General features: G+C 34.5%; 1 protein-coding gene across 4 annotated transcripts in view; it reads right to left on the bottom strand.

Moving 5' to 3' along the window:
• HMCN1 (hemicentin 1) overlaps positions 1 to 17,355 on the bottom strand; it is a 420,069-nt gene that overhangs the window by 259,099 nt on the left and 143,615 nt on the right. For all 4 annotated transcript variants that reach the window (XR_008999387.1, XM_057507948.1, XM_057507950.1 and 1 more), the window contains exons 5-6: positions 11,517 to 11,688; positions 9,760 to 9,866 (exon numbers count right to left, since the gene is read on the bottom strand). Coding sequence is in view for 3 of the 4 variants with exons in the window: in XM_057507948.1 (XP_057363931.1) it covers positions 9,760 to 9,866; positions 11,517 to 11,688 (279 nt within the window). In the remaining variant the exon portion in view is untranslated. The remainder of the gene's footprint in view (positions 1 to 9,759; positions 9,867 to 11,516; positions 11,689 to 17,355) is intronic.

Here is a 17,355-nt window from a genome sequence, read left to right as displayed (position 1 = left end):
ACTGGGAGTCACATGGCAGGTGTTCAGCAAATAATGATGAAATGAATGAGTAACTAAATCTACTCGCTAAATATCAGTCATTTGGCTAATTCTGAGTGGTATTTGCCTTTGGTAGCTTCAGTGGCCATTTTATCAGCCTCTCTGATAAATCATCCAGGTTTGATGCTGTGTATTATTTCCTTTTTTCTTGCCTCAGAGAAGGTATAGCCAGGACAAGCATGAGAACTGACCATTATCCAGATTTCAGCCAACTAGTATCCTCAGCTCAAAAGGGTTCTACTCAAGGAACTTAGGGCTTGAGAAACAAATGTGAATAAAATATGGTTCTTACCCTCCAAGAGCTCATGGCCAATGAGGGAGACTGACCGAGAAATAGAAATCTTTAATAGGATGCAATGATAGAAATACATAAAAGGTCCATAAAAATACATAAAAAGAGCATAGACAAGCCTGTATTTCAGCTCAAACTTCTTAAAGGGGATGACGGCTGAAATAAACACTGAATGATAACTAAGCCCTGAAGTGACTCATATGAGCATTAAAAATAAACTATTTGGATTAGGGCCACAGGATGAAGTAATAACACTAATATTTATTGGACACATCTGCTATACCTGGACTCTTCCAATACATTTGGCTTATTTAATTCTCATTCCAATCCTACCAGATATATATTGTCATCATCACCTCTGTGCAGATAAAGAGAGCAAGGTGCAACATCATTAAATAGCGTCCCAAGTTCACATGGTTTCCTAACTGCAGAGGTAGGGTTTTAACGAAAGGTCAGGCTGGAGGGTCTTTAACACACGGCTACATTGTCTCCCAAGGGCAAGGTAAGTCAGAGTTGGCCTCCATGTCAGTATGTCTCAAAATATGATCTAGGGACCACTTATATCTACACCTACACGAAATCACTTGGGTTGTTTATTAAAAATGCAGACCTCTGAGCTCCAGCCCAGATTTCCTGAATCAGAATCCCTAGAGTCTAGGAATCTACCTTTCAAAAATTACCCAAGGCTTATGAACAAGAGTTCACCATTATTTTATTACACTGATCACCAAGATTCTGTCTCAAAATAAAATGAGTACCTGACAGTGGCATTTACGTAGAAACAGGAGATGGGAGCAAGAGGGAAATGCATTCAGATAATAACATCAAGGCACCAGACATGGATCTCAGTCTCAACACTGAGAAACACATATTTAGGTATTGTAGTAATGACAGTATACTAGGAGAAATATACACGTAAAATTTTAATATGCTGAGCAGCCAGATTAAGCCACTCCATGATTAAAGATATGCCACCTCCAGAGCTCTGCATACTACACAATGTTCTCTAAATTATCATGGATCATTACTGGCAATGAGAGAGGAAGGATGGGAAGATAGATAGGTCCCTATTGCTATCATATTTATTCATCATTGAGCAGAACCTGCAAGAACTCAAAGGAAAGGAAAACGAAGGTCAGGGGAAAGAAAAAAAACTACATCCTCATGAAAACAGCACATTATATTCCTAGGATAAATTATGCTGCTAATCCCTACAGCTCACTCTCATAAGGGTTACAAAGCACTGTCTGCGTAAATGTAAGTGTCTCAGTACCACCACTTACTGCATTATTTCTAAAGGAAAATGTCTTATGAATTCCACATAATAGATAAGAAAAGGAAACTATGGACCATGATCCAATTTTGAATTGGGGATTTCCTAAAGGGTTACATAAAACCTTGTTAAGTCTCATTTCAACTACTTTAGATCATGCAGAGCTTTACTGAAGACACTACTGCCTACTGATTTCATGTAATGGCAGTCAGAAGGGTTGAAATTATGAAAAGTTGGTTTATATTTATTCATTGACATCGATTATTGTTAGTTGCCTTGCTCAGAAAGTCCTCTCTGATAAAACAACCGCTGAAGCTACCAAGGGCAAATATGACACAGAATTCACCAAATGACTGCCATCAAGTGCTAACAGACTGCCACGTGCTCTGTGCACAAATGACAGAGCAAAACAAATGACCAAGACACCGTTTTAAGAGTGATACTTAATGTACATAGGTGAGAAAATTAGAAATTACCCAAGTCTCTGAAAATATAGCATCTTCTGTAGGTAAACAACACATAAAAAATAGAGCAGAACTGATGAGTAGGGAACTCATCATAGCCTCTACAAAATTATTGCAAAATAAATTAATTTTGATGCTTAAAATACCACGCTAACAAAGTATGTGGAAATAAGGATATAGGTTTGCCAGTTTCTGAGCAATGCTAAAAATATGAAAGGTAATACATTAAAGAAAATATTTCAATTTCATGTTTCTATATTTTATTGTAAACAGTAGGAATGTCTGCATAGAATTTCAGAGGGTTTGTATATAAAAAATGTTCCCAAGTGAATCAGTTTTTAGGCACAACTATATCTAACTCTGTACTAAAGTAATGGGAGTAAACAACATCACAAATAAACCTAAATTATGGTGTAAAAATATAATAAGAAAAAATTTAAACTAATTTGATTAAAAATGACCTCTGTTACTCATGCATACATTTATCATTTTTTAATCATTGTTGCAAAATAATTACAACAATACCTGGATAATATTTTGGAAACATAAAACATCACATTAAGTTTCTTCATGCAAAAGCACCAACAGTTTAATACTGTTTTAATGTGTTTCTTAGCTGAGCTCTCTTTTTCAAATATTAGTGTAATAGGAACAAAAAGATTTCATATAATGATGACAAAATGAACCAGTACATGGGAAAAGGAGAAAGACATATTAATATATACAAAATGCACATTGTGTAACAGGCTAAACTTTTTATACAAACTATCACTTTTTAAAACTTTTTATTGAAATATAGTTGATGTACAATATTATATTTGTTTCATGTGTATAACATAGTGACTTCACAATTACATACATCACAAATGCTTACCACAGTAAGTGTAGTTATTATCTGTCAGCAAAGATACTACAATGTTATTGACTATATTTCCTGTGCTGTACTTTTATCCCTGTGGTTAATTTATTTTATAATCGAGAACTTGTACCTCTTTAAATTTTTAATCCTCATAAAAGCACCTGTGAGACAGTACTATTATTATCCTCATTCCACAGATCAGAGAGGTTAAGTAACTTGCTCACAGTCACAGACACAGCAGGTGGCAAAGCTCAGGTGTGAACTCAGTGATGTTGTATAAATTGATCTCTTCAGCTGCCTCATATACTTCTCATGATTATCTCAATGGTTTCAATTGTGCTGGTTTTGGGGTAAAGGTTGAAATATGCTGAACTGTTCTATATAATAGAAAAATAATATGGAATTCCTGAGACTATCCAGAGAAGTAGAGGTATAACAGGGAGAAAGAAGGTTAAGGAGAAGGAGAGAATTAAAGGGGACAAGGTGCTTTAAGACACACCCTCCAAAATCTAGAGTTAAATCTACTACATTCACAAAATTCCTGTTATCAGTGTATTTCCTGTGAAATTTTTGATGGGGCTAAGCTTTGCTCTAACAAAAGGTTAGAATCAACACACAATCAAGCAGGAAGGTGACCATAAGAAAGTAAACTTTCAGGAAATTCCAGAAATGTTGGGGAGAAAGCTCAGCATTCTTGCAGGGTATGGACATGGTAGGTTGGAGGATAATTAAATGATATAAAGGTCTTCTAGGGGCAAAGAAAGTTAGCTAATGCTGTAATTGGGGCAAGCAGAAAGGCGGTCCAGCTGCAGATTCCTTCCCTTCTCATCCCTTCCAAATATAGAACATCTTTGGACACAGAGTTGCTCCACCAGAGTATTCTTGAAATATCATTTCTGCACAGAGCCATCCTGGCCTCGTGGCTTAAGAAGAGGGAAATCTAGGGGCAGCATAATGGCTCCTAGCATAACAGGAAATTTTCTAGACACTAGGCACTGAACAGGGTTTGTAAAGGCTAGAAATCCTGGGAATTGTATTTCAAACAGTATATTTATTCATACAAATTTTAACGTTCATAATGATCTACATTACTACTCTGAATTGGAGTAATGTTTGTCAAGTTATACCAGGGTCTGAGCCAGAAATACACAGGCTGCTGCCTCAGCAGAGCTGGGGCAAAAATAAAGTTACACCAGGTACGTACTTGGCACCCTAAAACTGTAAATAGGTAGTTACAAAGAGGCAGGAGAAAAGAAGGAGCAGAGAGGACCAGAGTCTAGGTTTCTAAACTGCAACGTGTCTATGAGGAAGGAAGGAGCAGGATGGGCTGAAGTACCAGTGGGCAAGCACCATGGAGAGCTCCAGGGACGCTCAGTTACTCCTCTGGTATCTTCCTGATCAGCTCTATCGCAGATGGACTATTTAGTTTAAGGATGAAGAACTACTAAATACCTCTTCATACTGAGTATCCCTTCAGGCAGTAACTATTTAACATTCATTATCTGCAAAGCATTGCTCAATTGGCATCTAATAAGTACAGGTTTAATAATAGATATTAAAACCGTTCAATGCCTAATGGTGCTTTCCCTTAGACTCCTCTAGGACTGGCCAGTGCCAGATTCATGAAGAATTCAGTGATTTCTTTCTAAAATCATTATGCTTTCTAAAAAGCATTATGCTAAGCATGCTTGCACACTATCTCATATAATCCTATTATATCCAAAGATGATTTTATAGGACCATAAAGAAACTGGGGCACAAAGAATTGATTACTTGCCCAGATTTAGATAGCAATAAGGCAACTATTTCAATTTCATTGCTCTTTCTGTAGTACCTAAGTCTATGCACAGCACTGTAGGATAACATAATCTCTGGGCTGATTTGATTTGGACCCTGTGGTATAGAAGACAATAATAGCCTCCAACTGTTCATTTGCCATTCTGCATTTGAGGCCAGGCTAGCAGAGTGTTGGTAAAGTGATCTCTGAAAAAGGAAATCCCCAATTTTCAGCATTTGCCAATTTCTGTGGTGTAAATACTATTACCATGGCTGATTTCAATCTCCCAACATGGTGTTGCTGACCAAAGAGGTGTGAAGAGAAAGTGCCTGACTTTCCACAAGCCATTATTTTCAGGGAGGTTGTTTTATTATATAAGTAGATTATTATATTATTATATATTACTTTATTTAATTTTTATATTATTATTATGGACAGTTACATATATTATGTATTATGTATATTATACTATAAGTAGATAATATTTTCCCCCATTTTTTCAGACTTTTCAGGAAGATTAAATAATTTCTTCAAGGTCAAAAAGATAAGTAGAACTTAATTAAAATAGATGCCCAGCTCTTTTCAAAGTATTTACTCTTATATGACATACCATTCTTTACAAATTAAAGAATATGATGGCTTCAATCAAATATTTATTGAGAATGTACCTTGGACTAGGTATTGTGCCAGACACAAAGATATAATTCCAGCTAGACTTGAATGCCATCAATTTAATAGGTATTGTATGTTTAGAGAAATATGATATAAGGAGAGAACCAAAGCATAGAATGATATACATATTTAAATATATGTATGCACACATTTATATATTCACAAGTGTACAGATATCCTTTTCTAAGGAAAGGAAACAGTCTACTTGGTTGCCAATTTGACATTAGGCTGACCAAAATAACTGGGCTATTTTCCAGGAAATATCTACTAGGAATCATTCCACGGACCCAAAACATTGAAATAATGCTGAACCTAATCCATTTAAATATCACATTTGGTGTGGTCTTCAGGCTTATTCAAGAGTTACCAGGTGAGAATAACTGGAGGCCAACAAAATAATCTTCTTGTGTGGTCCTTTGTAGGCTTGAATTTTTATTTATTATGATTCCTAAATAATCTTATTCCACTTGAGTATGATTTCTAAAATATCCTTAGAAAATCCATTAGTAGGCTCTGGCAACATAACTATGTAAAACCAAAATATTTCTACTAGTCTCAAAATCTCAATATAATCATGTAGTTAGGTACATTCCTTTCTCTATTTGGGATAATATCTAAAGATAGTTTATCCAAATATACTTAATGGAAACATACTTCAGGGATGTGTTAAATTATATGATCATACTGATAATCTTAGATTAATAAAAGCAATTGAGGCTACCTAAACCCAATGGGTGCTGACAATTATATAATGTCTTTGCAGAGAGTTTCCCTTAAGAAGCAGAGGCTAAAATTTGGCCTAAGAGTTTCTGTGGTTATGTTCAAATATTAAATACATATGGAGCTGCCTGAATGGAAAATTTATATTGCTTCTCAGAAATAAGATCCAGGATTTGTATCTTCCCTACAAATGGAAATGTAGGGACATAAAATAACCTTTTCTTTTGTCTTTAATAAAATATTGTGTTCTTTTCAGTCACCTCTTTTTAACATAGTTTTACCTGTATCAGAGGCAACCTAAAACATATGAGTCATTGATATGAACTGTACAGGTGAGTTGATTCATGCCCTCTGTTTAGTAAAACTGTCCTAACAAATTACAGAGAAGTAATTATCAGGGTTTCAGAGGAAAACTACAGAAGAAAAGAAACTGCAAGTTTCATAGAATTTTAAATCATGGACAAACTAATGGGCTAGCACATCAACTATAGACTAACTAAATCAACTCTTCTTGGATATCATCAGAATGATGTATTAAATTTTATTCATGACTATTTGTATTGTTCTCTCTTAGGCATTCTATCATATACTCATGACAAAATCTGGCTGGTAGTAAAATAGGAAGAGAAAATCTCTAAATATTGTTATTTAATAAATATTTTATTTAATTATTAGAGAAATAAATACAAGGGAGAAAATCATTCAAAAGGGAGGTACAGAAAAATTGCAGTAGGAAACCAAAGGGAAAAGAGAGCATTTTAGATGGAAAAAAGGCTTAACCAAAGTGTTGCCGTTTGAGCTTTAGGGGAAAAGTATAAGACTGAAAGGAAGGGCATTCTAGAAGGAAATGCTTCAGAGAAAGCATGAGGCAAGCAAGTGTGGTGGGAGACAGGGTTAAAAACAGTACGAAGTTGTATTTTACTAGAGTGCAAAACCAAGTGATGGAAGAGAACTAGAAAGATTGGTTGAGGCTCAACTGGGGAGTCCTTGAATACTATGCTAATATCAAATAACAGACTGTTCTGTATACTTGGGATCAAAACTGTTTAGTGAAACATTCAAAAAGTCATCATTAATCCTACTGATAATGGAGACATTTTCCAGATAGCAGAGTGTGCTGGAGATGGCACCAGAGAGACACTACTATGTAATCTCAGACATTTTTCTTCTTGATAAGGCACACATGTGAAACAGTATTATTCATTAGCCATCCAAAATCTGAAACAATATTTGTCAGTAGGGTCAGCTCAATTTCCTTCGCATCAACCTGATATATGATTTCGATATTTCATACAGGAGCAAAATAAGTTTATTATCTTTCAGTTGCATTGTAATGCTCAACCTTTTTTTGGTTACTACTAATTGTCCTCTAGAAATGGTGTAACATCAGAACATCTTGTAACATCAGGCATCTAATGAGGACTAGATACAAATTTAAGATAACATGATAATAAATACTGTGTCTTTTTATCACTTTCTGAATTATAGGAGACTGAGCTGAGAGTCATGTCTAAACAGAATTCCCATCATTTCATCACTTACGCCTCCCGTCTCACTCCCAGAGTAAGCTCTGGTGCTTCTCTGTTCTAACTGTCAATTAAAATGTGCTTATAGTCTATTAAGTAACAGGGAACATGGCCAAGAAGAGACTCTCAGTAAATGTTAATTGAACGGATCACTGAGTGAGTAGGTGTGTTAGGCACAAGACAAAAACAACAGGCATGCAATATCCTTCTTTCAGGCATGAGTTTTACTGGAGGAAGAACCACAGGCAGTGATGCAGCCCACCTGTAAAATGGGTTTAAATACTTCACAAGAAGTTGAGAGTGATACAGAAGAATATCACTGCTATGTATTTCACGATCAGTAGCTTAATGTCCTATTCAGAAAGCAAGAACAAACTGGCTCCATGGACTTGCTGCTCAGGACGCTGCTGGCCTAAGGTCCTGCTTAATGTGTCTGAGGAAAAAAGAGACTCCAAACTTCTTACACTCCTTCCTAATGTGGCCACAGAAAGTCAGACTCAGCACTAGTCATATTTTAGACAAATTGGCCAAAAGAACTACAACATCATATTTGGCCGCACTTATTTCAAATACAGCAACAAAATACTTGATCATTGACAATCTAATGTACTTCATAAATACTGGGTAACTACTAGGTGCAAGGAATCAGGTAATGGGAAACAGGCAGATGGGACTGTTTCTGGTCCATTCAGGAAGAAATTACCAGATTTTATTTCACAGTGTCTTTTCACCTCTACCCTTATCCCATATTATCCACCTCCAAAAAAATCCACATTACAGTTTCTACTTACCCTATAAGGCCAAGGGTTCTGAGAATGAGGAACTGATACTCTAGGATTGGAATGGTGTGCAAATGGAAACATTCATTGTTTTAAACTGGGAACGTTAACATAGGCATTCTTTTAGCAACAAAAAAACCTGGCAGACAAAATGGCACCTCAAATTCCTATAACACCTCTAGTACCTTCACAAAGGCTCCATAATTTGACTCATAAACCCATTAATCCCACTTTTTTATATAGGGAAGCTGAGACAGCAAAAGAGTAAATGATGTAAGGGGTATCTTCATTTGAGCTGCCCCGGAAGGAGTCTAGAGCAAGTTGTCTATGTGATATGTAAAAATGATGCTAACAGGAAGAGAAGTGATACAGGATAAGCAGCCAATAAAGGGGGCGCTCTTTATCCTGCTCCCATTGTGGGACCGCTGGAGCGTATGCCTGCAGGGGCTGAAAGCTGTTAGTGTTCCTGATCTTTAATTCCCCAGCAGAACCGCCTTCTCCTCAGAATAAAACCTCGCAGACACAGAAATGCAGATACTGGCACTGGAAGTAGGCCAGGGCACACTGAAAAGTCTGAAGATATGGACAAGTCACTCAGACCATCTACCGTAGTGGGTCGCACACTAAATTTGCAGCAGAACTAGATCTGGATTTACAGTGTCCTGAATTTGGCGTGTATGTTCGTCCCTCCATATTGCTAAAACCCTGCTTTCTTGGAGTGGATGTATACAACTTAATGTAATTCTAGGATACAAAGACCATTTTGCATTAAACAATGAATGTAGAGCCATCAAGTAACAACAGCCAACAGTACTTGAGAGCTTATTTTGTAACAGGATCTATGCCAAGTATTTCATTTGTATCATCTTCATTCTCAGCACAGTTCTACCAAGCAAAGGCCTATCATTGCCATCCCTGTATTACAGAGGAGGAAAGCAAAGCACAGAGAAATTATAGACTCAGGGCAATACAGATTTTAAGGTGATGATGAGATTCAAACCCAGGCATTTCCACACCAGAGCCTATACCCCTAACCATTATTCTCTACTGGCACCATCTCTGTTTTGGAGGCAGGAGGTGGATAATACAATCAATCGACAGATTTGTTGATAGGAAAACTACCCAAAATTTTGTATGTATGTTGTGGTGGCATTGATGCCTTTCATGGTCATCAAAACTTACCACCACCAAATTCATGTGACCAAGTCACCTCCTACAAACGCACTGTATATATTGCTTTCTAATAAAAGCACCCTCCATGATTGAAATAGAAGATACATATAAACAAGTGTACATACTTCATAAAACATGCCAACGTCAAAATAAAGTAATACATAGACTTTGCAAAATGATAGTACCTTCACTGTCCACATTCCAGACTCTGGCTCTTTAACATTCACCACCTTAGCAGAGTTATGGATATTTAGGAGTTCATTCAGGCCAAATCCCTTTTTTATCAGCTTCCCTAAAAGACAGACATAAAGGTCACGAGCATAATCTTTCTTTCAGTGATGTATATTAGATGTATACATTTCCGGTATAAATTATCTGATGGACATGAAATGAGAATAACAACTGGCAGACCGTAATCATATTTCCAAAGCCAGCCTAGATAACAATTATTATGGCTACTGATAAGTAAAATGCAGTCACTAGAGACAGGCAAAAATAGTAAACCAGAGTAAATGTTTTTTGAAGATCACTCAAAGTATTAGTAACATGGGAGCCCTGGGCATAACTCTGCACAAATGCAGAACTTTAACAAGTTTTCCATGTGGCACAGAAGGCTTTTATTGTCATAAGAATATTTATAGGAGCCAATGTAATAAAGTAGTATGACACCATCTCCTCCTGACCTGATACAAAAGCAAATTGGGGTAAGCCACAGTTCAGTTATTCCCTCCACTCTTGGCTCTCCTATGGACTACTTCTGCAGTTTTATAAACAAATCAATTATAAGAATCCTGTATCTGCATCAAAAGCCTTATAATCATTGTAAATGACTTCTTAAATATCAACATCAATGTCAATGACTTTTTAAAGTCACAGAAGCATAATGCAGTTGGTACAGTTACTTTTAAGTATCCAAGTAATGAAAAACCCAAATCTTCCCAGATAGCATGGATGCTATTAGAGTGCAAAGGTACCTCAAACAAAACAAAACAAAACAAAAACCAGACATATCCATTTATAAGACCAAACCTATGTAAGTCTTGAAAAATAGGTTTTGCTTATTTTATAAATTTCAACTTGGTGGCTAGTGTGGATGTGGCCATTGAGGACAATTTCATATGCTATTTTCTTTTAGGTATTAGTTATTGTTTAAGACTCAAATCAATAAGAAAGCTAGTTATCTCCTCCCCACATGTAAATATTCACTAATAGATTTTTAAATTGTAACATATATTAAAGTCACAATGGAAATAAAAATATTTTGCAAAGATCAATAGGTAAAAAGTTTTCTAAATGCACACATTAGGAAAAATGAAAAAACAGTCTTTATTAGATTCCTTTTTAACGTAAGTTTTATTGTAATGTGATAACCAGCAATGAAATCAGGCTGAATCTTAGGGTTATAACATATAACGGAATGAGGAAGCAAAGTAAATTAAAACATTATCCAGTAAGAATTAAATCTGGTTTTTACAAACTGTCTTCTGTAAAATTAAACCTGATCAAGAAGATAATATGGTAAAAAATAAGACAGCTATTTTGAAGTTTTTTCATGTGATTTATATCAATATAACATAAAAAACTGAATTTTACAGAATAAGTTTCTGTGAAATATTTCCTCATATGTAGATTCCAAAAATATAATTTCAGGTTCAATTTAAACATTTCTCTTGCACAGTTTAGCTACAATGATGTAACTAAATCTGATCGGTTGAAATTAAGAGGAGTTTTAGCTTTTTGACTCTTCTGCTAACTCAATAATACTTAAGACCAAAAAAAAAAAAATTGGTTTGATTTTTTTTAAATGTCTTCCCCAGTTACTTTTTAATTCATTGACTTTAGTCAGAAAGTTAGCATTAACTTGACATGAGTAAGCATGCAAAAAAATCTTTTACCTTTCAAGGCTTTTGTATTTTATTATATGATGTGCTATATATCTCACCTAAAGGATTGTGAATTTCAATCATTGGAGAAGGGCCACTCAGAGACACAGTAATCTCTTTTAGGCTGGGATCAAAAGGAATTTTCCAAGTATTTACAGCCTGTTCCAAATGATCTGTTGATAAGAGGTGAACTTTGGAGGCCTGAACTGCTTGCTCTACCCATTTTAACACCTGTAAGAGAAAAAGAGCAGTGTGATACCACAAACATTTATAGCTTTATACCACCCAACTTCCAAGGGCAAGAAAGAGCTGGCTTCAGTTAGTCACATGACTTGGGCACTTCCTATACTGATGTGAGGTTTATTTCCGTAGAGTGAAGACAAACCTTTTCCTATATCCAGTTATTAGAGTAGATTCAGAATAAAATGTTAATTTAATCCATGCTTGAATTTCAAGTTTTCTATCTGGGAATACTATTATATTAAAAATGAGATTAGAATCCAAAAACCAGTTAATGAAACATGCAGAAATATTGCAGACAGTTTTATTTTTCTCAAGAGAAATGAAAAGAATCTATAAAAAAAACATGGTATTGCCAATATTGTGAAATTCCTTTTTTCTCCATTTTTTTCTTTCTGGATTTCTTTCAAGATCCAAGTTATAAAAGATAATTAGCAAATTATCAAACCCCACTTCAATATATTGGGTATATGAATTATTATAATATAGTATAATTATATATAGAATATTATAGTATAATATTAACTATTGAAAAAATTGTAATGCTAGCAAAACATTCATTTTTAGGATAAAATAAATAAGAACCAAAAAGAATGGGAAAGGTAACCATTTTTAAAAAATAGAAAAATAATTCAGGTTAGAACCATTTTAAGTAGTATGTTCTTGAAAACTAAGTCTTTGGAAAAATATAAAGAATTTGGGTTATAAAACGGTGTTAATGCCTCTCTGTGAACAAGGAAAACTTCCAGTCCACAGAAGTGTCCCTACAGCAGGAAACAGAATTTCTCATTAAACTAGTGCTGCATGTTTGAACAAACTGATTAGTTGAACTTACTACAATTACTTCTAAATCAATAAATTCACACTGATAATCTTCAATGTGCCTCAAATTTTTCTCTGGTTCATATATCTTCGAAGACTATATCCTATCATGAACAATTTCCCTTGTTTATTTTACATAAAACACTAAATAGAGCTACATAGTAAGCCAAAGCCAAACTATTCAAAATAAACAAAAACATTAAAAATTTTTGAAGAGTGATAGTCACAAATCAATTAATCAAACAACAAATACTCAATAATAACTTCATTCTCTATAAAATACACCCCTTTCTTTTCCCTCAAGGATGAGGAAAGTGGCTAAGACATATTATCATATAATTAACAATGTGAGGCTGCTACATTCATAAAACAAATGTTTATTGTTCAAAGTACTCTTCCATGTAATGAGTAAGTGTTGATGAGCATATTTTCAGTCAGGATTTGGTAAGGCTCTTCTCTAAACTAGTATTTACTGAATTTTTATACATATTATACATCATTTATCTTTAATAAGTCTTGCTTTTCCTTCAGAATCATGAACAGTATCTCCTTTACCTTCATATACCCAAAGTGGCATGGTCTACACATAATAAAGATGGGATATGTACTAATTAATGTCCATGAAGCTAGTCATAATGATGATAATACTAATGTCTTCTTAAAAAAAGTGTTTTGAAAATTCATGAAAATGGGAGCTCTTGTTGAAATAATATATGTAAAGCGCCCTTTACAGTACTTGCTACATAGTAGATATTAAAATGATTTATCTCCTCTCCAATTAAATTCCCTTCTCTTCTCCTAATTGTATATTTTAACAATGGCTTCAAAGGCAAAGTGAAAAAATTTCATCCATGAAAGTTAGATAAGAGCTCTGTCAATGAAAAAGAAAGACAGTTATTCCAAGTAAGAGATAACCTGAGACAAAAGACTTCAAATATGTCGGGAACATGAGTGAATACAACTTGGCTGCAGTTCGGTGTTCAGAAAAAGGAGAAGCAGACGTTAATGCTGGAGGCCTTTGTCAGGGACAGAATACGTATGGTCACAAAGTCGGCTATCACACTTGGATTTTATCTCAGTGAAAAATTACCCAAGGGCTTTAAGCAGAGGAGTAATACATTGAAAGTGGTATTTTGAAAAGAAAAGCTTGTAACAGTATCATAGGCAAATACAGCAGAAAAACCAAATCCATTATAGTTAATTACCCTAAAAATCAAATACATTTCCTCAAATTTTAGCTTTATAAGCACCTGGAATTTTACACATGACATAAAACATATATAAACATAATTGTCTAAAGCAGTTGCCATATTTTGAAAAATGGGTTCCGAGTGATCTATCATGTTTGACCAGAAACATAGGTCATTCTACTGATCAAATCTGTCCACAAGGCTACAGAAATCACACTGATTGTAACCAGTATTTGACCAAAAGTAGAAGTATTTTAATAATCAGAGTGTTGACATATTTATGCCTTATTCATAGAACATGGCTGCCTAACTCAAGGAAATAGAAAAGATTGACTTAGTGCCTGAGAAAACATTTGATAAATCTGACTGATAATAAATAATGTCTAATGTAGAGATTAAAGAGGGCAAAGAACAAACAAAACTGGATAGACGGACAGAGTGTTTGTTCTAAGGGCAAGATACATAACAAGACCATAAATAGTTCTCAACTGAAAATGAGGGAAGGAATTAAAAAACAGGAATTGTATAGTATTTACATTTAACAATGAAATGCAATAGTGTTTAAGTACAAATGGAAGTAAAATCTGTTATTTATACATCCTTCTTTAAATGTATAGTGTGTCTCTGGGTAGCTCCTCAAATATATCCTTCCTTCAAACTCAGTGTTGAGAGATAATGATAAATCACTGGAAATCCATCCTGTTGTCTGTTAGCTCCACATGGAAATCACTAAGTCCTAAGCATTTTTATGAAAATGGGAGACTTTCTAATCTAGTTGGATTTTCATAAGGCAAGTATGTTCAAAAGGTACAGAATATGAGCAGGCTTTCTTTGGTTTACTCTTAATACCATTTCCAATTCATCAACATTTATGAGGCTTTCACAAAGGATTACCATGTATCATAATATTATATGTTGGGAAAGATACAGTAAAGACTTCTGTCAAGAGTATCAAACCACTTTTGTATCCCCTTACAAGAAAAAAATCAAATTGAAAACAGATGAAACCCACTTTATTACAAAATACAGATATTACCAACATATGGATAAAAGTAGATCACCGAATGCTACAGATGCCCCATAAATGACGTTTCTGGCCTGTCATATTGCCACATATAAGAAAAGAAATCTTTAGTTCTCTAACCATTTATCTCATGAGAAATGTGCTCATAAGATTGTAAATAACCTTCTATTATAATGACAAATGGAATAGAACTGGAATAATGTCCCTAGATTGGTGCATTTTCTTCTAAAATGAAGACTGTTTCAAACCACTAGTGAACTGTTGATTGTACATTAAAAGTTTTAATGTAAAATGGTACTCAAGCGATTTGTAGCAGTTGATGAGTCAAATAGCCTTTGAGGCAAGCTAATACAGCTCCTTTATTTTATAAATGAGTAAACTGATACCTGAAGGAGTTCTTGTACTTTCTAAACACCTAACCAGACTGATTCTGGCTTAACAGTTATTTTTTATTTAAGTCCCTGAGTACATGAAGACAGTCTCTTAAAAACTGAAATATCTTGCATCCTATGTAATAATCAATAAGTAAAAATAAGTTCACATATCGTTTCCACTCTGGAATAAAATGCAAATACTGTTTCAAAGCACAAAACCAGGATACATTATTATGTATTATGAAATACAATAGTATTATGCAGAAATGGAAGTGAAGTCAATTTTTGCATACACCATCAAGAACAGAACTTGAAGAACAACTTGGTTTGGAAGGGCACTTTTTTCTTTTTTTTCTTTTTACTGAGATACAATTGACATATAGCATTATGTTAGTTTCAAGTATACACCATAATGATTCAATATTTGGATATATTGCAAAGTGATCGCCACAATAAGTCAACATCCATCACCACACAGTGACAATTTTTTTCTCTTGTAATGAGAACTCTTTAAGATTTACTCTCTTAGCAACTTTCAAATATACAACAGAGTATTATTAACTGTCCCTCCCATGCTGTACATTACATCCCTAGGACTTTTTCATTTTATAAGAAATTTGTACCTTTTGACCCCCTTCACCCATTTCACTCACCCACCCCCAACACCTGCCTCCAGCAACCATTAATCTGTTCTCTACATCTGAGTTCAGCTTTTCTTTTGCTTCTTAGATTCCTCATGTAAGATCATATAGAATGTCTTTCTCTGACTTATTTTACTTAGCATAATGTCCTAAAAGTCCATCTATTATGTCACCAATGGCATGATATCCTTCTTTTTAATGGCTGGAAAATATTCCAGCATAAATATACATATACCACAATTTCTTTATCCATTCATTTATCAGTGGACACTTAGGTTGCTTCCATGTCTTGGCTAATGCACATAATGCTGGAATAAACATGGGGGTGCATGTAACTTTTTGAGTCAGTGTTCTCATTTTGTTCAGATAAATACCCAAAAGTAGAATTTCTAGATCATATAGGAGTCAATTTTAAGTTTTTGAGGAATTTTCATATGTTTAACACAGCGGCTACACCAATTTACATTTCCACCAACAGTCTACAAGGGTGCCCTTTTCTCCACAGTCTCATCAACATTTATTATTTCTTGTCTTTTTAATACTAGCAATTTGACAGGTATGAGGTGATATCTTATTATTGTTTTGATTTGTGATGATGATTAATGATATTGAGCACCTTTTCATGTACCTGTTGGCCATCTTATATGTTCTTTAGAAAAACGTTCATTTGGATCCTCTGCCTATTCTTTAATCGATTATTTGGAATTTTTTTGCTATTGAGTTGCATGAGTTATTTATACATTTTGGTATTAACTCTTTATCAAGTATATGATTTGCAACTTTTCCTCCCATTCTGTAGGTTGCCCTTTCATTTCATTATTCAGTGGTGTCCTTTGCTGTGCAGAAGCTTTTAGTTTGATATAGTTCCACTTGTTTTTGGTGTCAAATCTAAAATATCATCACCAAGGCTGATGTCAAGGAGCTTACCACCTATGTTTTCTTCTAGGAGTTTTACAGTTGCAGGTCTTACATTCAAGTATTTAATCCATTTTGAGTTGGATTTTGTGTATAGTGTAAGATAGTGGTACAGTTTCATTTTTTTACATGTAGCTGTTCAGTTTTTCCAGCACCATTTATTGAAGAGACCATCCATTCCCCATTGTATAATCTTGGCTCCTTTGCCATAAATTAATTGTCCATATATGCATTTCTGAGATCTCTATTGATCTATGTTCAATAATTGGTCCATTGATAGATAGGTCTGTTTTTATGTCATTATCATACTGTATTGATTACCGCAGCTTTGTAATATATTTTGAAATCAGGGCGTGTAATGCCTCCAGATTTGTTCTTCTTTCTCAAGATAGTTTTAGCTATTTGGGGTCTTTTGTGGTTTCAGACAAATTTTATGTTTATTTTATTTCTGTGAAAAATGCCATTGAAATTTGGTAGAAATTGTACTGTATTGGTAGATTGCTTTAAGTAGTATGGACATTTTAGTAATATTAATTCTCCCAATTAATAAGCAAGGAATATCTTTCCATTTATTTGTAATTTCTTTCATCAGTGCCTTATAGTTTTAGTGTAGAGGTGTTTTTTTTTCCTCCGTGGTTAAATTTATTCCTGGTATTTTATGGTTCTTGATGCAATTTGGAAGGATAATTTTG

This window comes from Manis pentadactyla, chromosome 9 (assembly GCF_030020395.1).
Source record: "Manis pentadactyla isolate mManPen7 chromosome 9, mManPen7.hap1, whole genome shotgun sequence".
NCBI lineage: Eukaryota > Metazoa > Chordata > Mammalia > Pholidota > Manidae > Manis > Manis pentadactyla.
This window is presented reverse-complemented; position numbering and strand designations above follow the sequence as displayed.